The sequence below is a fragment of the Peromyscus leucopus genome, chromosome 15 (genome assembly GCF_004664715.2).
Source record: "Peromyscus leucopus breed LL Stock chromosome 15, UCI_PerLeu_2.1, whole genome shotgun sequence".
NCBI classification, from domain to species: domain Eukaryota; kingdom Metazoa; phylum Chordata; class Mammalia; order Rodentia; family Cricetidae; genus Peromyscus; species Peromyscus leucopus.
Genome location: NC_051076.1, coordinates 26,128,215 through 26,154,426, shown reverse-complemented (window position 1 = coordinate 26,154,426; position 26,212 = coordinate 26,128,215). Strand labels below are relative to the sequence as shown.

At 45.3% G+C, this 26,212-nt stretch overlaps 1 protein-coding gene across 1 annotated transcript in view; it reads right to left on the bottom strand.

Moving 5' to 3' along the window:
- LOC114690694 (sodium/potassium-transporting ATPase subunit alpha-4) overlaps nt 1–13,316 on the bottom strand; it is a 37,949-nt gene extending 24,633 nt beyond the window's left edge. Inside the window, exons 1-10 of the mRNA XM_028865573.2 lie at nt 13,201–13,316; nt 12,739–12,917; nt 12,500–12,559; nt 10,754–10,957; nt 9,914–10,027; nt 7,411–7,545; nt 7,029–7,146; nt 2,342–2,610; nt 537–738; nt 179–288 (exon numbers count right to left, since the gene is read on the bottom strand). Of these exons, the coding sequence (XP_028721406.1) occupies nt 179–288; nt 537–738; nt 2,342–2,610; nt 7,029–7,146; nt 7,411–7,545; nt 9,914–10,027; nt 10,754–10,957; nt 12,500–12,559; nt 12,739–12,891 (1,365 nt within the window). The 5' untranslated portion in view covers nt 12,892–12,917; nt 13,201–13,316. The remainder of the gene's footprint in view (nt 1–178; nt 289–536; nt 739–2,341; nt 2,611–7,028; nt 7,147–7,410; nt 7,546–9,913; nt 10,028–10,753; nt 10,958–12,499; nt 12,560–12,738; nt 12,918–13,200) is intronic.
- Between the last annotated feature and the right edge of the window lie 12,896 nt (nt 13,317–26,212).

The following is a 26,212-nucleotide window of genomic DNA, read 5'->3' as shown; positions in this document are numbered from 1 at the left end:
TTACATAAGCCCCAGGGGCGTCCCATCTGGGCATAGGATTTACCTGTGGTCCCAAGGAGGCAGAATGGGGAGGGAAGGGCAGGCATGTAAAGTCGCCGAGGGCGGGCGGAGAAGCAGGCTTTTCTGGGAGAGGGGCAGTGATACACTAGTCACCGAGGTACCCTCTTCCACTTGATACCTTAGCTATGGGAACGGACTCCTGATGAGGCTTAAAGTCAGCCCGGTTACAGAGGCCAGCAATTCGTGCCAGGTAAAACCAGGTGTCCGAGGACTTGGGAAATGTTTTCCCTAGGGAAGAAGAAGGGGAGAACTGTAAACAAACAGAATTGAATATGAGGGATTACACTTGGAGAGAGAGTCAGGGATTAGGAGGTTCAAGGTCATCTTCAACTACCTATTGAGTTGAAGGCTAGGCAAAGTCGAAGCAGGAGGTCATTCATGTTCTCTTTCATGAAACAGACACTGCCTCCTCCTTTCATTCCCCATTCCAGCTCTCCCAAATCCCCCTACTCTTGGCTACCAGGGCCACTAGTCACCGGTAGTATGTTCCTCACTGGTGTCAGCCTCATACACCGTCTTGTCAAACCACAGGTGGGCCACGGTCATGCGGTTCTGGGTGAGGGTGCCCGTCTTGTCCGAGCAGATGGTGGAGGTGGAGCCCAGCGTCTCCACCGCCTCCAGGTTCTTCACCAGGCAGTTCTTCCGAGCCATGCGCTTGGCTGTCAGCGTCAGGCACACCTGAAGCCACCAAAGGGGGAGGAGTGGACTGAGGGGGGAGGATTACTCACATTGTTTTGTTTTGGAGATTCGATCATTTTTTATTTCCCTTTTATCCTAGCCCAGTCTTTAGAAATCCCACCTGTGACCATCATAAAGAATATCGAAGAGCCGGGTGTTGGTGGCACACGCCTTCAATCCCAGCACTCAGGAGGCAGAGGCAGGCGGATCTCTGATTTCGAGGCCAGCCTGAAATCACAGAGTGAGTTCCAGGACAGCCAGGGCTACACAGAGAAACCTGTCTTGGCGGGGGGGGGGGGGGGGGGGGGGGGGGGGGGGGGGGGGGGGGGGGGGGGGGGGGGGAAGCAAAACAAAAAAAGAATACTGAGGAATGATTTCGATGTGTGCTTTATGGCAAGACTTCAGTGTCTTCCTTCACCAGAAGGACTGTCTCAGCACAAGTTCCTTCCCCAGGAGGTGTTTAGATTTTTCTATTCAGTAGCCTCTTTTCCATTCTGGGCCACTTCCTCTCTCTCAGCTCCAGTCCCTCCAAGGGACCACATAGACAGGTAATGTTTTTATTATAGTATACAGTGCTGTGTACGGACCAGGCATTTTGCCAGTATTTTTAGAAAGGTTTGGGCAGGAGGGAATGATGACATGGAGAAAGAGTGTCACAGTACCGAAAAGCCTTGAGAAATCAAATCATTTAAACCCGAAAGTTTTTGTTAATCATAAACTGAACGCAAGGTTATTTTAAAAGCTAACAAATTATTGTGCTGTGGATATGTAAGTATAGAACTCCAGTTATGGAATTATAATCACTAGTCCTGATGTTTTAAAACTGGTCCAAACACACCCCTAAATGTTATTCTCATTTCTATTTTAAGAAGACTATTGAAAAACTAGAGCGTACCCCAAACAAGCTGTTGGGGAGACAAAGAGCTGAGATCTTGTCATAGGAAGGATGGTTAAGGAAAAGATTCCCTGGAGAATCTGAGGGGACATGATGACTGTGTCAAAGGGGGGAGGGGAGGGGAACATAGGAGACAGAGAATCAACTTATTTTGGTTGGGAAAAGGAGGATGAAGTAGGGAATCATATTTCTGCTCAATACAGTAAATTCAACTAAGTGATCCAAGAGCCAAATAGGCTTGAGCCAAGGAGGAGCTATGGTCTCCATTCTCAGAAAAAAAAAATGAACCCACAATTATCTTTCATGGATTTTTATAGAGGACATTCAGTGTTGGCTCAAGGGTTGACTCTAAATGGCCTTGAAGTCCTTTCCAGTAGGATTCCGTAATTCCAAATTAATCTTTCTCTAAAAACTAATGAATACTTGAGGCCCGAAGACCTTAAGTGATTTGGCCAAGTTTAACAGTCAGTTCACCCAAGACCAGAATGCACTTTTTCTCTGTTGCATCTTGCTTCCTCTTTGACTGAGGAGAAAGAGGTACGGGTAGAGGAAGTCAGTGTAATGTTGCGAACTAAGTCGCTTCTGACACCTGTATACATACCCCACACTTAAGACGTTCAACAACAACAAATTCAACACTAGCGCTTTCATTCCCCTTGGGTTATTTGTCTGCCCAGAGGCCACCCCCCCCCCACCTTGTTTACTCACAGTGACAGTGGCCAGCAGCCCTTCAGGCACGTTGGCCACGATGATGCCAATAAGGAAAATGACAGCATCCAGCCAGGTATAGCCCAAGATCAGTGAGAGTGAAAAAAAGGTGACACCGAGGAAGATAGCGACGGCTGTGATCAGATGGATGAAGTGTTCGATTTCAATGGCAATGGGGGTCTGGCCCAGTGCCAAGCCAGATGTCAGTGAAGCAATCCGGCCCATTACTGTGGAGTCTCCTGTAGCAATCACAACACCCCGGGCTGTTCCTATGAAAGAAGGAAGAAGCTGCGATTCCATACTGTGCTAAAGAAATGCCTGTATTGGTATCTCCCCTGCCCCCCCCCCCCCCCCCCCCCGCCAGTTATAGACATAGAACTCCTAAAACCCTTAGATTGGATTGCTAGGAGAATCTTATCATAATTGGTTCCTAACACTTCATAATTTCTGGAGTGATAGAAATATCTGGCATAGAGCTTCTAAATGCCATAGAATTCCCTAGGTGGTAAGGGAACCTTCTGTTTTAATGAGGCAACTCTTGGTGAGTTCTTGGCTAGCCACAGGAAGAGGGAGTTGCCAGGGGAACCAACTATGTGGTTACATGGTGGACTTTCAGATCTACAGCCCTGCTTCAGGGAAGAAGAGTGAGGCTGAAGGTTGAGTTGATGACCAGTGGCAACTGATACAATCACTCGCGTCTATGTAATAAAACACCCATTAAGAAGCCAAGACAACTAGGTTTGGAGAGCTTCCAGACTGGCAACACATGGAGGTGTCTGGAGGATGGCACCCTCAGAGAGGATACAGAAGCCCACATCCCATTCCCTATGCATGTCCCCCATCTGGGTGTTCCCTGGTATCCTATCAACTGCCATAGATGGGCAATGTAGGCCAAGTGCTTCCCTGAGTTCTGTGAGCCTCAAGGAAGAGGTCCTGGGAATCCCAGTTCACAGCCAATCTGTCAGAAGTATGGATGACAACCTATTATTACTTGGATTAGAGTCTGAAGTAGGAAGAGTTCCAGGGGATTGAGCCCTCGTCTGATGCTATTTTGAGGCAGTTAGTGTCAAAATTGGACTGAATTTTGGGGGACTGACAGGGAATCCCTACAGTGGGACACAGGATTCTGTACAGACTGGAAAAGGGTGGAAGACAAAGCGTGTGAAGCACCCTACGGTGCACCAGTTCAGCCCGCCTCTCCGCTCACAACAAAGAGCTCTCTAGTCCTCTGTGTCAGTCAGTACTTGAGAAACTCGGCCTGAGGAGCCCCCACCCTGCTTTTCTGGCTAGAGCTAGTCTGACCTCTGCTGGGTAGCCCAGGCCATAACAGCTGTGCCCTGGCCTTTTCCAGGGCCCTTTCTCCCCACCAGCTCTGCTCTCTACCTCGAAGGGCAACTTGGACATCGTGGTTGACTTTACCCACACATGGTACAGGACATTCACCTACAAGCTTGAACAAGACTGTTTAAAATCATCCTTCCCGCTTTACCACAGTGCCTGTCAATCCCACCATAGAATTACCAAGGAAAGACACTCCTAGAAAAAGCTTTTCTTTTCTTTTATTTTTTTTAAAGATTTATTTATTTATTATGTATACAGAGGAGGGTGCCAGATCTCATTGTAGATGGTTGTGAGCCACCATGTGGTTGCTGGGAATTGAACTCAGGACCTCTGGAAGAGCAGCCAGAGCTCTAAACCTCTGAGCCATCTCTCCAGCCCGAAAAAGCTTTTCTTTTAGAAACAGAAAGGTCAGCTCTCTAAACAGCTATCTCTTTTCCCTGAGACAAAGTACTACGCTTTCTGAAACTCAGGCTTCCTCATGCTCAAAATGGGATGAAGCACATCTCAGATGTTATAGGTTACACCTAGAAATCCAGCATTTGAAAGGCTGAGGCTAGAGGATTGCCCTGAGTCAAGGCCAGTGTGGGCTACAGTGTGAGACTCAGTCTAAAGAAGCAAGAGGAGGAAGAGGGAGGAGGAGGAGGAGGAAGAAGGTGGAGAAGGAGGAGAAGGAGAAGAGCAAAGTACCTACAAAGCTATAAAATTAAATATGTCCAGAAGAGCCTAGAACAAGACAAGGCTGGGTATGTAGTAGACACTCAGCTTTATTCTCCCATTCAGATGACTAAAGGATTTCCTGAGAACCAGTATAAAATCTAAGTGTGACGCCATGGCAGCAGCTCCCATACACACACACAGGGAGCAGCTGGGGGTCTCTAGTTCTAGAATCGCCTTCAGCAACCGTCTAGGAGCGGAGCATGGGGCTGGAGAGATGGCTCAGTACGGAAAAAGATTCACTGCTCTTGCAGACAAGCTGGACTTGGTTCCCAGACCTACATGATGGTTCATAACTATAACTGCAGTTCAAGGAGATCACTTCTCACCTCCTTGGGCTCCTGGATACACTGGGACATGTACACAGATGATTCAGGCACACACACACACACACACACACACACACACACACACACACACACGTGCGCGCTCACACACAAAATAAAAAAAATATTTAAAAAGAGTCTGGGTGGTGGTGGTGGCGGCTGGAGAGATGGCTCAGGTAAAAGCACTGGCTGTTCTTCCAGAGGACCCAGGTTTAAGTCTCAGCACCCACATGGCAGCTCACAACTGTCTGTAACTCAAGTTCCAGGGGATTTGACACCTTCACACCAATGCTCATAAAATAAAATAAATTATTTAAAAAAAAAAGTCCAGGAGTACAGTTCTCAGTTGGATCAGAACAGTATTATGGGGAAGGAGACTCTGGAAAGGGTCACAATATAAAGCACCCTACAGACAACCTTTGAACTGGTTAACAGAAGTGCTCTGAACCGGGCCACACGCCTTTAATCCCAGCACTCGGGAGGCAGAGCCAGGTGGATCTCTGTGAATTTGAGGCCAGCCTGATCTACAGAGTGAGACCCAGGACAGGCACCAAAACTACAGAGAAACCCTGTCTCAAAAAACCAAAACCAACCAACCGAACAAACACACCCCCACCCCCGCAAAAAAAAAAAAAAAAAAAAAGAGGAAGACTGATAAGGACAGGTATCCGGAATCCTAGGCCAGACTGTTCTCTCACATACCTTCCATGTATCATCAGAGAAAGAGCTCAGGCTCCCTAACAGCATGGGAACACAGAGAGGCTTTTGTGCCATCGCCCATCGAGGTCCACAGAAATGACAGCTGGGAGGCAAGGCTAAGCTGTGTTTATGTAACTAATCTGTAAATTGGCCTAGGGCAACGGTTAAAGAGTTTGGAGGACATGGGAGCGCACTTGCCTAACTTCAGCACTCAGGAAGCTGAGGCAGGAGGCTCTCTATGAGTTCAAGGCCAGCCCGGTCTACAGAGTAAGTTCCAGAATAGCCAGAGCTACATAATGAGGCCTGACGTTTCAAAACACAAAATTCCTTAGCTTAACCTAGCTAGTTCTACCCTCTTGGCTACAGTGGGTTCTGTTGGTCTCCTATTAAGTCCCTTTCAGCCAGATAGAGCCTCGTTTCTCAACCAGAATGCCCTCATCCAGTCTTCTCCAAACCCCTTGTCAGCAGCATATACTTAGCTGAAGAAAAAAAAACCTACTTCAGAAAGATAAATCTCAGCAAATTTCCTCCTAAAATGTAACAGCAGAAATCCAGTATTTTTAGAGAAATCTTGTTAATTTACATTTTTCTGTCCATTCAACTATTTATATATTTTATATAGTGTGTACAGATACAATTTTTTTTTCTGGTTGGATTCTTCCTTAATGTCCATTGAACATTATAGTGATTATTAAGGTATTTTCAAGTTAAATGATTTGATGTAGAGAGGTCATTAGCAATTTCAGTGCTGGGTAGAGTGGAGGAAAGAACATGGGCTTTTGGAGACAGACTTGCATTAGAATTGCTAATCTTCCTCTTTTTCTGTTGAGTCATACTCTTAAATATGATGAGCATGTAATTTCCTTGAACTTTAGAGTTTTGTGTGTGATACTGTGAGAATCAGAAAAAATGTTTATAGTAGTTGACACTGTAACTATATGCAGTTATGCATTCAGCAAAAAGCAACTATCTTTAGACAATAAAACATTTGTTCTTAAGCATTAGTAATGGTTTGCAAGTGGATTCCAGGCCATATTTAGGTTTCTTGAAGGGCAAGGGGTAAAGGAGAGAGCAATGATGTCAAGTCCTCTGTTACCACTTTGGTCAGAACCAACTCCTCGTTCAGGGATGCCTTATTGTCGGTCTAGGGACAAAGCCAACGTTTGAATGGTGACGTTCGAGGGACACTTGTTGACATCTTTCTTTTTACTTTCGGAAAGTAAAAAGAAGTGAAGACAATGCTCTAGCAGGGGTGGATAACTCTCCTCCCTTCTGTGCTGTTTTCAGCTTATCAACTAGTCTCTCCACCAGCTAAAACGAAGGTCAACAGCTATAGGGCACTAGCAGTGTATGAGACCTTGCGCTAAGCATCCCGTGGTTATGCCACTTAGTCCACACTCTATCGGTTACAATGTTTAGTATTATCAGCATGCAAATTTGGAAATGGTGGCGTTGACCTTTTGCCAAAGGTCATCAAGCTCCTGAGTGATGGAGAAACCAACTTGGTAAGTCTTCCTGCTCCCAAATCTTTAGAAACAGAAGGCTTTAAAAGCCTTTTGTTTCCACCCCTGCTTTTGAGTCTGTACCGTGTATGATACACTATTTACCTTCCACACAGTTGGTGGAGAAGAAGATGATGTTCCGGGTCTCCAGAGGGTTCTCATTGGTGCAATCAGGACAGCGAGACTGGGGTTCTGACTCCCCAGTCAAGGAGGAGTTGTCTACCTGGGGTGGGGAGGGGACAGGTTAAAAGGCCAGCATAGGAGAGATTCATTTATCAGGTAAGGTGAAGACAGCATCACCTTACCTGTCGTAACGCCATTAACGTACAGAGATCAATACATGTTCTCCCAGCACCTTATTGTCTCACTTCCCAACTGTCCTCACCACAGTCTCAAAGTTCTGAATAATAAGATCATATTTTCTGTACCTTAGCCCAGGTCCTCGTCATACCTTAGGACCATATGTTGGCTTTCCATATCTCCTCACCTTACATCCTTGTGCAGAGATAACCCTGATATCAGCAGGGACTTGATCTCCACCTTTCACTTCTACCAGGTCTCCCAGAACCACTTCTTTTACATTGATTTGCATCTTCTCTCCCTCTCGAATCACCAGAGCTTGCTGTAGGAAGATAATGTAGGGTTGTTGAGCAGCTTCCTGCCTTGCCTAACCTGCTCCAACCCTTGAAGTTTCCATCTCTATCTCCTTTCTGCTGTGTTGTCCACATGAATAGTGTTGAAAGGGTCTTGGCCCATTGCATATTTCTACCACTGCAGAACCTTTGCAATGTGACTTCTTTGGTGGCCTTTCCATTAAGAGGTGGGATCTATCTCTTTGTTCCTAAATGTGGAATTGGCCATGTAATTCCACCCCCCCCCACACCCCGCCCAGAAGATGTTAGCAGATATGGTACAAACAAAGGCTTAAAAAAATTCTTTCATGTTAAGGTTTGCCCTGCGGTTCCCGGGAACCGCTCTGCTCCCATGAACAAGCCAGATCCCCAACCAACCCAATCATTTCAACTCAAGTTCCAGAGGCGTGAATAAGGTTATCCTATATTTCTACCCAGCACAGGCTAAAGTTGGCCCAGACCAGAGCAGCAGCCCAGACACACAACTGTGACAAAAGCCGTGTTTGGGGAGGCATATCAGGCAACCAGTGCTACCCGATACACTCCATGTTCCTAGTCAAAACTCTCACCGGAGGAAAAGTTTCAATTATGTTGACATTAAAGGGAGAAGAAAGATCTTAGGCTACCAGGCTAGAATATAATAAGATTGTTGCATGATTTTGGAGACTTTCTGTAAAAGCATCTGAGCCTGTATTTAGGAGCTCCGAACTGCTGTCATAACTATTTCCAGATACCTTACAAAAATTTAAACTTGGAAATAATTTTTAAATTTCAGTAATGAAAATAGTGACAAACACACCTATAAAACTTTTGCTTTAAGCCGGGTGGTGGTGGCAGCGGCGGCGGCAGCGCACACCTTTAATCCCAACACGTGGGAGGCAGAGGCAGGAGGATCTCTGTGAGTTCGAGGGCAGCCCAGTCTACAGAGTAAATTGCAGGAAAGGTGCCAAAGCTACACAGAGAAACCCTGTCTTAAAAAAAAAAAATCAACTAACACAAAAACAAAACCCCCCAAAACAAAACAAAACAAACCCAAAATACCAAAAACAAAACAAAACAAAAAACAAACCTTTACCTCTCTTCACCCACTAACTTTTCATCTCATTTGCTTTGTCCTTTTCTGCCTCTAAGTTACATGCATCATGACAATTTATCCTAAATACATTAGTGTTCACTTTTCAAGAATTATTTTATCTTCTCTCTCTCAAAAAAGATTTATTTTACATATGTGCATGTATGTATGTGCACCATATTCATGCCTGGTGCCCATGAGGCCAGAAGAGGAGGAAGATGAAAGTCCTTTGAAACTGGAGTCACAGGTGGTTGAGAGCCACCATTAGGGTATGGGAACTGAACACAGGTCCTCTGCAAGACCAAAGTCTTGGGGTTTCTATTGCTGTGATAAACACCACTGTCAAAAGCAACTTTGAGGGGAAAGGATTTATAGCACTTACACTTTCCACATCACAGTCTATCATCCAAGGAACTCGGGAACTCAAGGCAGGAACCTGGAGGCAGGAACTGATGCGGAGGCCATGGAGGAGTGCTGCTTACTGGCTTGCTCCCCATGGCTTGCTCAGCCTGCTTTCTTACAGCACCCAAGACGATCAGCCCAGTGGGGGCCCTGTCCACAGTGAGCTGGGGCCTCCCACATCAAACAATCAAAGAAACATACCACAGGATTGCCCACAGGACAATCTGGTGGGGTCATTTTCTCAACAGAGTTTCCTCTTCTCAAATGACTCTAGCTTGTGTGTCAGGGTTGACAAAAAATTAGCCAGGATAAGTAAGCAGCGAGGGCTGTTAGCTGCTGAGCCATCTCTTGGCCCCAAGATTATTCTCTTATACAACAATTCAGTGGTTAGTTTCAGCAGCTTTCCCATTGATGCAACAATATTCACGTCTACTTTCTACATTTCAGCTTTTGTCACTTGACCCAAAATGTCTTTTGAGGCATTGTTTCCCAGCACAGCATCAGGCCCAGGACCTACATCTTTACTAGGATATTCATACCCCCATATTTCTTTAGCTTCTTTTAAACTGGAACATTCCTACAGGTTCATTGACTTTAATGTGAACGTATCCACCGGCCTCTCCCTGCTGTTTTTAGTAGAATGTTCTTATTTGAGTGGTGGAGGGTCTTTCTTCATTTTTTGGATTGTCACTTTAGACTAGACAATTCTTTGGTGGTATCACCTAAGTTTTACATTTTCTCCTGGTAATTTCCAGGCCCCCTTATTACCAACCTCTCTCAGCGCACCCACAGTGGGTTCCAGTCTCCAGGGGACTGAGTGATTATACAATTGGGCACAATCTGCATTTCCCCTCACTAGGTCCTCCTACACAAGTCCTACCTACCTGAGGCACCAGGTTCTTAAAAGATTCCATGATCTTGGAGCTCTTGGCCTCCTGATAATATGAGAAGCAGCCAGTAATGAGGACCACGGCAGCGAGCACAATACCCAGGTACAGCTGGAGATAGGGGAAGAATGTGTCATTAGTACATCCTTTTCTCCTCCTCCATCCTCAAGGATGAACAGCTTCCTCTGGGTGGAGGTAAGCACAGGACTGAGTTGCAGGGCAGAGGGGCTGAGAATAATCAGGGACAGTGCTGGTACACTTCCTCCTAGTCATGGGGACCTAAGCTACTGTGATGAGTGGTCAGAAAAATCCCAGACAGAGAATGTGTATCTTCCTTTCCCTATAAAGGGGTAATGAGCCACGGAAAGTGAGAGATGAAAGGGTTGACGTTCCGAGTTAGAGAAAAGGGCTGCATAACGCTGTGACGGGAAGACTGGTGGGATGATACCTCTTAGGGAGCCGAACCAGAAGCTTTCTAGATAAGAGGCTGCAGGGGACCAAGGTGGACCAAGAACTTCCCTAGAAAGTTCTGAACTGTTGGGGATTTGGACCAGAAGACTTTGGGAGTCTCAGGCTGCTGAACATAAGGGTTTCAGGAGCTTGGGGTTGGAGAGATGGCTCAGCAGTTAAGGGCACTAGCTGCTCTTCCAGAGGTCCTGAGTTCAATTCCCAACAACCGCATGGTAGCTCACAACCACCTGTAATGAGATCTGATGCTCTCTTCTGGTGTTCAGGCAGACATGCAGACTGTACACATAATAAATAAATCTTAAAAAACAATAGTTTCAGGAGCTTAGCCGCAGACTAGACTGGATGGTACAGGATGAGCAAACTCACATCATCTTTGTTGACTTTTTCACCATAATGTTGGTGTATGCCATAGGCCAGGAAGCAGAGAAAGGCACCAGTCCACAGCAGGAGAGAGAAGCCACCAAACAGCTGTTTACAAAATTTGATCCACTCTGGAGTGGTCGGGGGAGGCGTTAGTGTATTCGGTCCATTTACAAACAGAATGTCCTGGGCATCTTTGAGGCTATGGCCCTGTGTGGAGAAGAAAGGGATGAAGAGAAAGAAAGCAAGTTACAATAAAGGAGGATGTTACAACAAAGGATAGGCTTACTCCCGAAGGCAGGCCTCTGAACATCCTTCTCAAGGTTCCTCCTCGAAAAGGTAGGATCTCAGAATTTGTATTGTGTAAGGGGTGTCATTTAGCATGCTTATAGAGAGCTTTTTAATTTGTTCATTTGTTTATGAATTGGTGTGCAGGCCTTTTGAACTTGAATACTTTATCTTGGAGCTTGGTATCGTGATAGGAACTGAGAACATCACCGTGAGTAAGAGTGCTCTCCACTCCAAGGGGCTGGTGGGAGCTCACGGAGCAAGAATGGCTGCCGCAAGGTCTGACCACCTGAGTCCAACTCTTAGACTCACGGGGCGGAGAGAACCGAATCCCACAAGTCGTCCTCTGACCTCCGTGTGCATGCGGTGACATATTTACACCCACACACATCAACACAGGTACAATCGATCAGTCATCAATCAGTGAAGTTAAAGAATGCGCGCAGGGAGCTCAAGCTGGAAGACAAGCGTATAGAAATGGTTACGGTGTACCAGCCTAACTGGGGCGATGACCCGTGACGCTGGTAACCTACGGGCAGTCACACTTTGGCTTTCCAGTTTGGAAACAAGGGAAAATCAAACTAAAGACACAAGTGCATAGGTTTTTATTCTAGCCTTACGCACACACTTCTGTGCTTTCTCCTCTATGTTGAATCTACCAAAACCTATCAGCCTCTTAGTTCCCTTAGCCTCTCCTCAAAAAGACCCAACCGTCCTCCAACACTCTCAAGGGATTCATAAGGTCTAAAGTTTCTAATAACAATACTAAATCACTGTCTTCTTCACTCATTCTTGAGAATGGATGGTTGGCCAGCAAGTTCCAGGACAGCCTGTTCTGCATAGTGAGGTACTGTCTCAAAAAAAAATTTTATATATATATATATATATATATATATATATATATATATATGTATATGTTAAGCTTTGACTCTTCAGTGTCCCCCAAATGACCCAGTTCCCAGCTGATGGCACGAACATTAGACAAGTTAGGTGGGGGCAGTAGACCACGGGAAGGTACCCTTGAAAGGAATGTTGGGATTCTTCCTCTATCTTCCTGTCTGGCCTGAGGTGGGCAGCTTTGTTCCATCAAATCCTTCCTTCCTCCCCACAGGCTCAGAAATAGCGGTGCTGCTGAGCAGTTTTAATTTAACTATGGCAAATACTGATAATGTTATTTCTACCTAAGCAAAAACTCTCTGGAGTCCTTGATAAATCCCAAGACTATAAACAGGTCCAGAGAATAAACCAAGACAGAGCCCCAACTATCTGTACTATCTATCCTATCTACCTACAGCCTCTCTCTGGGGTAGGTACTGCGGCCATCTTTTCCAAGGAGAGTTTTGTGGAACTTTGTGGCTGAGGGTAAGAGGTACAAAGTTGGGTTTGAAGTTGGGGGGAGGGGGTCACTTTCGTTCTCTGCAAGTCAGTGAGGACCTCTGCCTCGCTCAGGCCATCCTTACTCACCCTGGTCAAGTCCACAGAGTACTTGGCACTCAACTCATCCAGCGTTAGCTTGTGATCATCCTGAGGGGACAGAAGGGTAGTCAAGGTGAGATGGTGACCTCAGGTCACGTGCAGGGAGGAGGGAAGAAGTGGGAAGGAAGAGTCCTGGCAATGTGCTTTGTTTTCCGGTGGGATGTGGAAGGCCGTCCGGATGAAGGCTGAGGGGTGTGTCACGGGCAATTTGCTCTGGGTTTTCTCACCATAGTCACTTCCTTCTTCAGCTCTTCTAAATCTTTCTTCTTTTTTCTCCCTACATGCAGATTTTTATTCATCATTACAGGCTTCATGTCAGATCTTGGGCTTAGATTCTGCTGTTGAGGGGCCGCTGTCCCTTTTTCCTTTCTGGGCTCCATAGTGTGATATGGCTGGCTCGGCTCAACTGGTGGGAAGAACGCGGAGGTTTGTAAAGGTGTGGGAGCAAGCGGAAGGAAGGGTTAAGGAGTTGGAGGTGAGGGCAGTGTGGCGGGAAGAGGAAAGGCCCGTCACTGGGTGGGAAGGATGGAGAGGAGAGTTTCCAAGGAACGTGAGGAAGGAAAGGTGATCAGGGGAGCAGGTCTGAGAAGCAGGGGTGGAGAAGGAAGCGCCAGGCCAAGTGAACCTAGACTCTGAGGGTGAGGGTGGAGCTACGGGTGGGGGGATGGGCACGGAGGGTCCCTGGGTACCGAAATGATGAAGACTGGGGGCTCAGCAGGTGGGAAGTGCGGTGGGAGCCGAGGTAAGATTGAGCTTCTGGGCAGGCCAGGTGCCCCCAGCCCTGAGTCCTGTGGGTGCCATGGCAACAGCCTGGGCCTGGCATCATAATGGGCTCATGAAAGATCTAATCAAGAACACACAAACCTCTGTCTCTGGGTGAGGATGCCTGGAGCAGGTTCTGCCACAGAGAGAATTTAGATTGGACAACAACACTAGAACGAAGTCTTTGTATGGTCTTGTGACTTCTGAGGCTAGGAATACTCCAGTTAGGTGGCTCCAGAACTAAAGACAGTAGTGTGTGTGTGAGTGAGTGTGTGTGTGTGTGTGTGTGTGTGTGTGTGTGTGTGTGTGGCTAGGGAGCCCTTGCTGGTTCAGAACTTGCTCTGTACTAGGCTGGCCTAGAACTTGTGCCCCTTTTCTTTTCTCTGCATCCCTGAGAGTTGGGATCAGTGGTGTGGGACACCATTTTCCAGTTCTAGGGAGTCTCAGGCATTGACCAATATTGAGTTTAATTTTTTAGTTTTGGAGATTGAGTAGGGAGATAAACTCTGGACTTTGGAATTTGTCCCGTGTTTGAATACTGAGTCCTCGTCTAACAGCTGTGTGACTTTGTACAAATCAATTCCCCTTTCTGTACTTTTCTGTTCAGAAGAATACCTTCTACCTCGTAAAGCAGCAATCATTAAGAATGAAAGTGAGGCGCTCTACACCCTAGTTTCTCAAACTGTGTGGCCACCCTCTATGTGGTGGTGTGACTAAATGGCTGTGGTGTGTGCAAAAAAATTGGCAACAGTAAAAAGTTTCTGATTATACAACAAGAAAAGATTAATTTTGAATTAAGCGTGTGATGGATTGGAGGTGTTTCTGGCAGTGGCCGCTCATGTAACGGTCATGCAACTTCACGTAGCCTTGGTTCTGAACACGCACCATGCACATTTGACACTGTTGCATGGGTCCAACAAATGTGGCTGGAAAGACCGTGGCCCGGTTAGACACTGTGTGTGTGGTGTGTGTGCTGCATGCATGCACATGACACGGTGCATGTGTGGAGGTCAGAGGACAAGTTGCGCCCTGGGGCTGGCCCTCAGGCCCTCAGGCGTGGGCAGCAAGCTCCTCCACCACTGAAACATCACTTCCACCCTCAGTGCCTTTACTGTAGAGACCAAGCTTCCTGTTCTTACAGAAACAGGACTGAAAACAGAAAATAGACTTCTGTTTTGTACTACATAGGTATAAGAAATGGTGTCCTCAGATTGATGACTGATTATAAAATAAAAATGTTGATCAACTCTGAATAAAATGGTTGGGCAATAGGAAATATTCAGCCAATATTTACTGTTTTATGTAAAAATAAACGAGCACATCCATATCATGAGTGGGCAAATGTGTGTAACACTTTCTCGGGAGAAAAGGGGGTCCCAAGTGGAACATTGGAAGACGCCTTCCCTGTGCCACACAAAGGATAACTTCTGGCGGTGTACTGTGAGGGTTCAATGACTATTTTGGATTCACTATTCATGGTTTTGCACGCAGCTAGGTGTGCAGCTCTCAGTGAAAACAAAACTGTCCCGCACTGACATACAGCATTCCCTTACTTTAAAATGCGTCGGCTAAGGAGATGGCTCAGAAGGCAAAGGCACTTGTTGCCAAGCTTGATGACCCAAGTTCGATGCCCGGGACCCACATGGTGGAAGAAGAGAACCAACTTCACAAGTTGTCTTCCGACCTACACATTCATGTCATGCCACTGCACACCAAAAATAAATGTACAAAGTTAAATTATATGCTTGTCTCTTCTGTTTACCTTCTCTAGGATCTTACTAAGTGCCTTGACTTTTATGGGCTAATTATGCTTTCATCATTTTTAAATTTTTTAGATTGTAATATAATCACAACATTTTCCCCTTCCCTTTCCTCTCTTCAGACCATCCCATATGCCCCTTCCACTTTCCTTCATGGCCTTTTTTTTTTTTTTTAAAGCTGATTGTTAGTGCATTGTGCTAATTATTATTAACATTTTATTCAAAAGGATCTGAAGCAGCTATGTATTTCTATCAATTATTATATTTTTTCAGTTATGAGATCACGTACATTTCTGTTCTTTGATATTCATTTAACTGCGTGTGGTTTTTGACTGTGGTGGAACCTTAAGCATCTATTATACTGATGGGGTTCTTCACACTGGTTCCCCTTCCCAGCCTGAACAGAGGTTCGTCTCTTTCCTTCAGAGACTGTCTTCCTCCTCTAGTAAAAAGGAGGAAATAAATGGGGTTATGGACATAGCTCAGTTCATGAAGAGCTTGCCCTGCAAGCCTGGGACCTCAGTTCAGATCCCCAGCGCCCCTGTGAAAAGCTGAGTGTGGTGACATGTGTCTGTACTCACAGGGCTAGGGAGACAGAGACAAGAGATCCCTGAGGGTAGCTGGCTAGCCACTCTAGCTGAATCAGTGAGCTCCTGCTTCAGAGAGACCTTGCCTCAAAAAATATGGTGGAGGGCAACAGATGTATCAACCTCTGGCCTCCACACCCATGTACACACCAACTCACATACATCTCCTCTGCTATGTAGAAAATAATCTCAACACTCAGGAGATGAACCAAGGGAACCCTGAGTTTGAGAATAGCCTGGGCTACATAGTGAGATCTTGTATTTAAAAAAGTATAGGCTGGGTGGTAGCGGCAAACTCCTTTAATCCCAGAAGGCAGAGGCAGGCAGATCTCTGAGTTCAAGACCAGCCTGGTCTACAGAGTGAGTTCCAGGACAGCCAGGACTGCACAGATAAACCCTGTCTCAAAAAACAAACAAACAAACAAACAAACAAACAAACAAACAAAAACAACCCAACAACAAAAAACAAAAGTATTGTGGCTGCATTCCTGCTGAGCTCCTGGCCTGGCTCCAGAGAACAGCACCTAGCCCTAATCCTTCCTTTGTTTAGCCACACCTTTTGTTTCTCTTACCTTTTGTTTCTGTTATGGCCCTATGTGACTCTTGTCTGAGAGTCAAGGATCAGAGAGTCTCCCAGAGATCAAAGGCCTATGCAAAACTTGGTTCAGGAAACGGGAAAACCGTGGTACCTGAGAAATCAAGTAATTTGTACTTGGCGTTTTATCTCTGGGAGCTCCTAGCAGGTTGCTTAGAAGGTACAGAAATTAACGGGCTAAACTGTAAACAGAGAGTAAATAAAAATGCCCTAGGCAAGGGGAAAGTGCTCCAGTCCTCCGAGGCTGGACACTCCCTGTGCCATGCAAGGCTAGATTCATTCTTAAGATGCCTCTGAGTCTCCTTCCACAGATTTACATGAACCACACACCAGTGTCGTGACACACAATTACAAAGTTTTTTATTAAATATTTTATTATGTAATATATTTATATAATATAATATATTAAATAACTATTTTATTAAATAAAAGCCAGAAGTCCCTTTTTCCCTTCTCACAAACTTCCCAAGTCTGAAACAACAGATACTAACGTGCTGCCCATCTTTCCAGTTTTTCCTATGTTTATTCAGCTAGAGACCCAAGAGGAGATGTGTTTTTAATCTTCCCATGACCATCCAGTTCCCCTTTCATTTATCAACTTGGCAGGTGCATGAGGCTTGTCTTTCAGCCCCTGAAGGCTTTCTTTCCATCGTCTGTATTGACCATGGCTTGAACAGTAACTTCCACAACTGGGATGTTGATAGGCCATTTTCCATTTGTTTTCTTAACCATGAAAAACATTGCCATGGTGGCAAACTGGTTAGAGGTAGCTTTAGCCTCTATTTCTGTAGAATCGATTTCCATTGCTGAATCATATGGTAAGCTCATTTAAAATCTTAAAATATTCTGCCTACTGCTATTAAAAGGGCACTGCCCTGGAGCTTGGCAGTAAGATGTAATGAAGTCCACCCTCCAGGCAGGGTGACCTTGACTTCTCAGAGTTTTAATTTTTTTTGAATTACTGTGTGAGGATTCTCCAATATGTTGGTGGGTTTTCTGGATTACATTTTCCTTTTTGTGAATTATACTATCATTTGCTCAATTCTATATTGTTTTCTTTTTTTTTTTTAAATTGAGTTGTCAAGACTTTTGCCATTAACACTGCAAATGTTTTCTCAGTCTTTGTTTTTACATTTTATTATATAAAGTAATTTTGAAATTTAAATATATTTTGATCATATTCTTCCCCTCCCCCAACTCCTTCCCCCCTCCTTACCCACCCAACTTTAAGTTCTTTCTCAAAAAAAAAAAACCCAATATAAGAATAAAACCTAGAATATAAAATACATCAATATTCAAAAAGAAAAACAAAACAAAGAAAAAGCTGTAACAAAATAAAAGCACACAAAAATACAGCGAAGTCCATTATTTGTTGGTCGATTACTACTGAACATTAGACCTCCCCCTGGAGTGGTTGATATACCCAATGTCATTCCACTGGAGAAAACTGATTTTCCTTCTCCCAGCGGGTATAAATGATAGTTTTAGTTGTTAACCTTTACCCTAGTGGCTACGTTTTCACTCATTTATTCATTCATTGAAAAAAAAAACCCAGTAAAGTATAAACAATAAAATAAAAACTGTCAGATCAAAGTTGGACAGGACAAACCAGCAGAGGGGAAAGGGCCCAAGAGAAGGCAGAGGAATCAGAGACCCCCTTGTTTGCACACTCAGGAATCCCATAAAAACACTACCCTGGGGGCCAAAATGTAAACAGAGGACCTGGTGCAGACCGGTGCAGGCTCTGTGCAGGCTGCTTCAGTCTCTGTGAGTTCATGCGAACGTTGATCATGTTGAGTTAGAGGGCTTTGTATTCTTGGTGTTCTCCATGCACTCTGTCTCTCACATTCTTTCTACCCCCTCTTCCACAAGGTTCCCTGAGCTCTGAGGGGAAGAATCTGATGGAGGCATCCCATTTAGGGCTGAGTGTTCCAAGGTCTCTTGCTCTCTGTGTAATGTCTGACTGTGGTTCTACATGTCTGTTCCCATCTGCTTCAGGAGGAAGCTTCTCTGACGATGGCTGAATAAAGCACTTACCTATGAGTATAGCAGAATGTCATTAGGAATCATTTTATCATCGTGTGTATTTTCTTTTTTAGACCAGTCTTATTTGGTTTTACCCTAGGTCCTGGGCTATCTAGTCTCAGGTTCTTGGTTACCCTGTTGGATATGGGTTCTATCTCATGCACTGGACCTAAAGTCAGATCAGTAATTGGTTGGTTACTCCTACAAGCTGTGTGCCACCATTGCCCTAGTATATCATGCAGGGAGTACACCATTGTAGACCTAGGGTTCAAGGCTGGCGTGGTGTTTACATTTCTCTTTTGACAGCATGCAGAGTAACCTGTACCAAAGACCCTGGAACACAGGGGTGAAGACTGTGTAGGCACCAGCTTGACTTCTTCTTCTTCTTCTTCTTCTTTTTCTTCTTCTTCTTCTTCTTCTTCTTCTTCTTCTTCTTCTTCTTCTTCTTCTTCTTCTTCTTCTTCTTCTTCCTCTTCCTCTTCCTCTTCCTCTTCCTCTTCCTCTTCCTCTTCCTCTTCTTCTTCTTCTTCTTCTTCTTCTTTTGGAACTGAGGATCGAACCTAGGGCCTTGCACTTGCTAGGCAAGCGCTCTACCACTGAGCTAAATCCCCAGCCCCCAGCTTGACTTCTTCGTGTTCAATGAGTTATATAGGTGTTGTCTTCAGCAGTGGGGCTTTGCTGCAGTTTATGGGGAACCACCTATAGTCTTGGCAACAGCCTGGGTTGCTGGGGGTTCCTGTGGATCCTCTTCGGCCAACAACTCGATTAGATGTAACCCAATCCTGGTATTGGAAGCTTCATTTGATGACAAGAGATGGTCAGTCGGGACTCTGTCTCACCCATTATTTGGCAATTTCATTCAGATCACCTTCATATATGTATATATTTTAGGAAGTTTCTTCTGTATTAGGTTTCCATACTATCCCTCAGATGTCTCTTAATTTTATCTGTCTCTCACCATATTCCCTCCCACAACTTTCTCTCCTCTCACTTGGTCTTCCTATTCCAGAACCGCTCCCCATCCATCCATAAATATCTATTCTATTTCCCTTTCATATTGAGATCTTGTCTTTAATGTCGATCACAAAAATCTTAAGGTTAGAGGAGGTGGGAGACCGCTCAGCAGGTAAGAACTGACTGCTCTTCCAGAGGATCCAAGTTCAGTGCCCAGCACCCACATGACAGCTCATAGCCACCTGTAATTCCGGTTCCAGGAGATCCAGTGCCCTCTTCTGGCCTGCATCGGCACCGGGCATGCAGGTAGTGCATATTCACATATGCAGGCAAAAACTTATAAAGATAATTTAAAAAGAAAGAAAGAAAGAAAAGAACAAGGTTGGAACAGAAGCTGAAATCCCAAAGCTTCTTTGTATGCAGCATCTCTGTGAAGCACTCTGATGTGAACCTGGGAGATTCCCAGAGGCAGAGCTGAGGGGACAGAATTCATTTAAATTGTTTTTGGAAAGCTCATTCTGATCCATAGACCTTAGCTCCAAAGCTTACCTTCTCAGAGAAACCTCTGATGGCTGAGTACAAAGTAGTGCCTCTGGCCAGGCCTCTCCAACATTTCACTGCACCTTTACCCTCCGAGATTGCTCTGCCCCCACCAACCTTCATTGGCTGTATACCTGGCCTCTGATGTGATGCCTGGCACAGATCAGCCAGTCAACAAATGGTTCCCTAATTGAAATCAAATGAAGAGTGAGTTTCAGATTCCATCTTTATAAGATTTTGATAAGAAGTCACTGAGGTCTGAAGTGTTTAAAACCTATTTGGTTAGCCGGGTAGTAGTGGTACACACCTTTAATCCCAGCACTCAGGAGGCAGAGGCAGGCGGATCTCGGTGAGTTCGAGGCCAGCCTGGTCTGCAGAGCAAGATCCAGGACAAGAACCAAAACTACACAGAGAAACCCTGTCTTGAGAAAACAAAACAAAACAAGCAAACAAACAACAACAAAACCCTATTTGGTTAAATAGGCCAAGCATCAATCTTACCTATTAATTTACTCTTTAAAAATGCAGATTCTTGCCTGGTTACCACTACAGCTGAATTTCACAAACGGCGAGTTGCGTTTTTTAAAAATACAGTGAAGACGTTTGTGGATATTGGATCAACTTTTGTAGAGTAACTTGTTTACCTTTATACCTGCAGTTTTCCTGAGCAGCTGCCAGAATTAGTCCTCCATGCATTCACATTTTTATTTTTTGTCACCGATTTTAAATTTTCTTTAATACAGCACGCTGTACACACTAAGACTCAAGCACATTTGTTTTGATTCTGTTGCAAAAACAAGTCCTTCGCTCTCTGTTCTCTGTGTCTGGTATTTAAGGATGTGTTTGACTGAACTTTGCGTCCTGTAACCCTGAGCTTCCAGCTTCCGGGGCTTTTTGTCACTGCTGCTTGTTCCTTTGTTTGGGTTGTGTCTCAGTGACTTCTCCGATGCTGTGAAGAGACACCATGATCAAGACAACCTATAGAGGAAGGTTTGCTGAGGCTCACAGTTCCAGAGGGGTAGAGTCCATGGTCACCGTGGTGGGGAGCATGGCAGCAGGCAGGCGTGGCGCTGGAACAGGAACTGAGAGCTTCCGTGTTGGAACAACAACCACAAAGCAGAGAAGGAGAGAATGCGGACTGGAAATGGCATGGACTTTTGAGACCGCAAGGCCCTTGGTGACACACCTCTGCCAACAAGACCGTGCCTCCTGATCCTTCCCAAACAGTTCTACCAACTGGGGACCAAGCATGCAAATATATGAGCTTACGTGGACTACTCTCATTCAAACCACCACAACATGTCTTTCTTGGTGTTACAGGCAGTTGTGTTCTTCCAAAGACCAATGTGCTTTTTACTAGTGATAGTTTGGCTCTTTACTTTTTTTGAAAGATGGTCTCACTATGTAGCTTGGGCAGGCCTCAAATGTGCGTTCTTCTGCTTCAAATCCCAAATGCTGGGATTTACAGACATGAGCTACTACTCCTGGCTAATTAAAAATTTTTGTTTGTGTGTATGTAAATGTTCATGAGTGTGTAGATTCAAGTGCACATGTGTGTGTGTGCTCACAGGTAGATGCTGGTTGTCTTCCTCAATCACTCCTCATCTTATTTTTTGGGAAAGTCTCTCACTGAACATAGAATTCTGTGATTCAGCAAGACTAGCCAGCCAGCAAGCAACAGGATCTTCCTGTCTATACCTCCCAGCATTAGGATCAGAGCCAAATACAACCATACCTGGCTTTTTACATGTGTGCTTGGAGGCAGCGGCAGGGGTGGGGTGGGGTGGGGGGGAGGGTGTATCTGAACTCAGGTCCTTATGCTTATGTGGCAAGCACTTTGCCAATTGGTAGCTACATCCCCAGCCCCTATTCACATTTTTTAAAGTGCTAATTTCTTACTCGGGGTTTCAAAGGTATAGTTATGAGTTTGCTGTTATGAGTTTTCTGGACTTCATCCTTTTCTCTCTTTTCTGAACACAATTTTATTTCCCAGTATGTTTTTTCCTCAATATCTGAACCAGGAATAGATGCTGAGTTTTACAGTTAGCCTTCTTAGTGTCGTTTGAAATGATTATTTAGTCATGTTTCCAGTCTGTATGAGTTGTTACTAACATTTTCCTTGTAATATACTTCCTCGAATTCCATGGAGTTATTATAAGCATTATAAAATTTTATTAAAATGATACTTGTCTCTCATAAAATAGACTAGGCAATTCAAAATGTTCCACCCCCCCTCCCCGTATTCTAGTAGAGGTTAAATAATATAAGAATATTATTCAGCCTGGCAGTGGTGGCACACACCTTTAATCCCAGCACTTGGGAAGCAGAGGCAGGTAGATCTCTGTGAGTTCAAGGCCAGCCTGTTCTACAGAGTGAGTTCCAGGATAGGCTCTAAAAGCTACACAGAGAAATCCTGCCTCAAAAAACAAAACAAAACAAAACAAGAATATTCTTCAAAGAATTCAAGGAAAAAAATCTTGAATCTTGGAGCTAAGTTTTTTAAAAGATTATTTTATAGTATGTCTATGTGTCTACTCAAGTGTAGGTAGGTAACACCACGTGTGTGCAGATGCCGTCAGAGACCAGAAGAGGGCATCAGATCCTCCTTGAACTGGAGTCATAGGTGTTTGTGAGTGAGTCACTGGATGTGGCTGCTGGGAACCAAAGATGGGTCTTGGGTCTTCTTCGAGAGCAGCGAGTGTTCTTTACTGCTGAGGCATCTTCAACCCCTTGGTGTTGAGACACAGTCTTACTCTGTGGTCCAGGCTGGTCTTGAACTAACACACCTCTAGAGGATGAGATTACTGACATACACCATTAGTCCACCCAGCTCAAGGGAGGTTTTTTAAAGACTCCCAGCACTCCGGAGGCAGAGGCAGGTAGATCTGAGTTTGAGGCCAGTCTGATCTAAATCTCTAGTTTCAAGCATGCCAGAGATACACAATGAGACCTTGGGTTTTTTTTGTTTGTTTTTTGTTTTAAAGTGGTTTTTTTTTTTTCAGTGTCTTTCTTTGTTATTGATACTGAACTACTAATTCCCTACCATTTGGGGGTGTGTTCTTGGCATTTTGATTATTTAGCTTGTCGCCTTTTTCTGGTGAATTTTCACATTGCTAGTTCTCTCAGGAAAGGAGTCATGCTATGAGGAGAACTTCCTCCTTTCTAGCATTCCTTTCAGTCGAGTCTCTTATCCCTTGGCAAAGATCCTCCAGAAGGTAGTAGGGTTTCTCTCTATTTTTTTCTTTTTATTTATTTATGCAGTTTGTGTGTACAGCATGGTAGTTTCAATAAGATTGGACCCTACAGGTTCCCATATTAGTAAGCTTGGTTCCCAATGATGGACTATTGTGAAGGATTAAGAGGTGTGGCCTTGTTGAAGTAGGTGTATCACAGGGGCGGGGGAGGGGGTGCTGCGGGTAGATTTTGATGTTTTAAAAGCCCTGGCTAGGCCTAATCTCTCTCTGCCTAATGTAGCTCTTAGTTACTTCTCCAGCACCATGACTGCTTACATGCTGCCATGCTCCATGCCATGGTGATAGTGGACTATGCTTTTGAAACTGTGAGCAAGCCCTCAATTAAATGCTTCCCTTTGTAAGAATTGCCTTGGTCATGGGGTCTCTTCACAGCCATAGAACAATGACTAAGACTGTGAATGTTTTGCCTACATGCATGTCTGTGCACCATATGCATGCAGTGCCTACAGAAAGCCAAAAAGGGGGGGGGGTGAGGGGTGTGTTGAACCATCTGGGACTGGAGTTACAGAAAGCTATGAATTGAACCCTGATCCTCTCTGGAAGAGCATCCAGTGCTCTTAACCAGTGAGCCATCTCTCCAGCTTCTGTTATGTGAATATACCTTAATCTATCATATCCACCCACCCACCCACCCACCCACCCATCCATCCATCCATCCATCTATTTTCATACCTAAATTCGTGTTAGTATTTACGAATAAAAGCAAATTGAATAGAAAGGAAATGCCAGGCATGCTAGTTGCCTGAAGCAGCTATGAAGGCACTCCCCGGGAGCGATAATGTCTAAGTTAGTGTCTGAATGAAGGGGGAAAAGCCAGGCATGGGAAAGAAAAGTGTTCTTGGCAGAGCGTCCATCCAGAACACAGGCCCTGAGGTGAGATCAAAGTAACCTCTAGTCCGGTTTTATTCTTAACTTTTACAATGAAAACTGGTATTTTAAAGGCACAGAGTGAGCTGCAGTCACCGAGAGCCGCTAGGATGCCAAGTCCACCACCGCCACTGCCACAGCGAGAGTTAAAGTACCGGTACATAGCTTGTGCTGGAGCTGACTTCTCATGGTTAGTCTGAGGTTCTGGTGGAGGTTGTAAGAACCAGTGTCCACCCCTGCGGGAATGTGCATCACACAGCTGTTCCCCATCTCAGTGCCCAGGGTCCCTCCCTACTGCCCATCACATACATGCTATGCACGAAGGTGGTCAACATCTACTCAGGTAGATTTCAAGGCTGTGTGCACTTTACCTCACCCCCTAAAGTTGGCTGTGAGTACAGTACGACTGCTAATTGGTGCTGACTTGTCTGCAGTAGCCCCAGCGAAACACCTCCATCCCATGCCTCTAAGACCGGGAGTGGGCTGACTTGGGTTTGACCCAGAAAAAACAGAAATGGCCATGCTTTTCATAGACCCACGCGCGCTCTTCCTCTCCTGGACAAACTTTTGTGACTTCCTGGTGGCACTGCCATGAGGAAGAGGGCTCTGACTACATTTTCTTCCAGGTTATGTTGCAACTTAACTTCTTCCTCTTCAGCTTCCCCCACAGTTCCGTCTGTGGCCAGATTATTTCCCTGCTGTCCTGGATATTTGCCCTTTCTTTTGGTTCCGTTCTAAGCCAAGTCCTTCCACAGCACACATCCAGTACCACAATTTGAAAAGGGAGGCAGGCGTGAAGTATAGGAATCAACCATGGGAGTCATTTCTCTCTTTTCATAAAGAAATGAAACTTTATTATCTTCAAGTACATATGCAGTACCTCAAGCTAAAGTCTTACAGAAGGTCACCAGTAGGGATCGTGTAGATGTTCCTTTAACAAATGTATCAGCACTGATGATAACTAGCCTATGCACTTGCTGATTCTAAAGGGACAGAGATTTCTAAAGTGCCTGAAAAGCATACTTTGAGACAGACTAAATATACCACTCCTAGCAGTATTGTTCATGCTCTTAATTTACTGACCAAATGACTTCTTTATTGATTGTGCAAAGGTAAACTTTTGTTCAAAGTCAATGATCTCAAATTAATCCAGCCCAAATAAATATGGTGTCCTATTTAGACTTCCAACCCAAGGCCACGACTTTAGAATTTCAAGGTACTTATGATAAGGCAAAACTCAACTGCGATGAGACAGTAGCCCTTGGGAGGCCCTTGGGCCCGGCCTAATGCTTGTCTTGTCCTTCATGTTTCCACCCTAGGCCTTCCAATTTTCCTGCTGTCTCTCTCATTTGCTTGGCTCCTTCATCTAGGTCCAGGTATGCAATGCTTTCTAGGCCAGGCTTAGAGTGAGTGCACAGCTGTCCTCACAGCAAAAATGTCAGGTCAGAAGGGAGTAAGGGAAGAGGACTCCACTCCACAGGAACCTGAAGCCAGCTTCCTGTCTCAAGGGAAGTGGGCACCTGCCTGGGAGCAGTGGCTCTGCCATCTGGGAGGTCAAAAGCAGATTCTCTTAAGATTTTTCTCTTGTGTCTAAAGTTCCTGACAGTGTCATGACCTAAGCTGATTATCCCTGCCAATGGCCAGGACATCCTTTTCCAGGACCAGCTAGGCAATACTGGAAATGATGTGGGTTCAGCAGGATGGGTTTGAAGGGGAAGGGAGTGGGAGAGCGGGCACAGACTGGCAGCTGACTGGGGTCTCAGAGCAGCATGACGCCTGAGAAATTATTCTGAAGAGGTGGGTGTTCCCAAGAGCATGTGGTTGAGATAGCTGGACCTTCTGTGACACTTGAGCCTTGTGGACAGAGAGGACCAAGGGTCAGTGGGGCACTTGGTGGCACACTGCCTCCTGGTCTTGCCCCTGCGGCTAGTCTATAAAGGCAGGACATAGAGCCAGAGCCCACCCACCTACCTGGAGACTCAAGGTGACAAACTGGTGGTCACTGCCTACCTTCCTTCCTTTGCAGTCTCCTCCTTCGGCCGGCATGTCCCAATCTCTCCTTGCCAAACCAGCTTTCCTCTCTAGCTAGGTTCCTGACTGGCCTTGGCTGGAAGACAGCCCTAACCTCCCCAACCAGCTTCCCTTTCTGGCCTCAGGTGCTCACACTGATGGAGAATTTTGTGTTTTCAAGGTCTGAGGGGGAGCAGCGGGTGGGGGGGGACGACACGGACGGACGGGACACTCAAGTAGGAAGCTAAGGAAGCCGAGAGTGGGAAGAGGAATGAAACCAGAGACAGAGACACATGGTTGTCGGTCAGAGAGGATTTCCTTCTGGATTAGACAGGGTTAACCTTTGG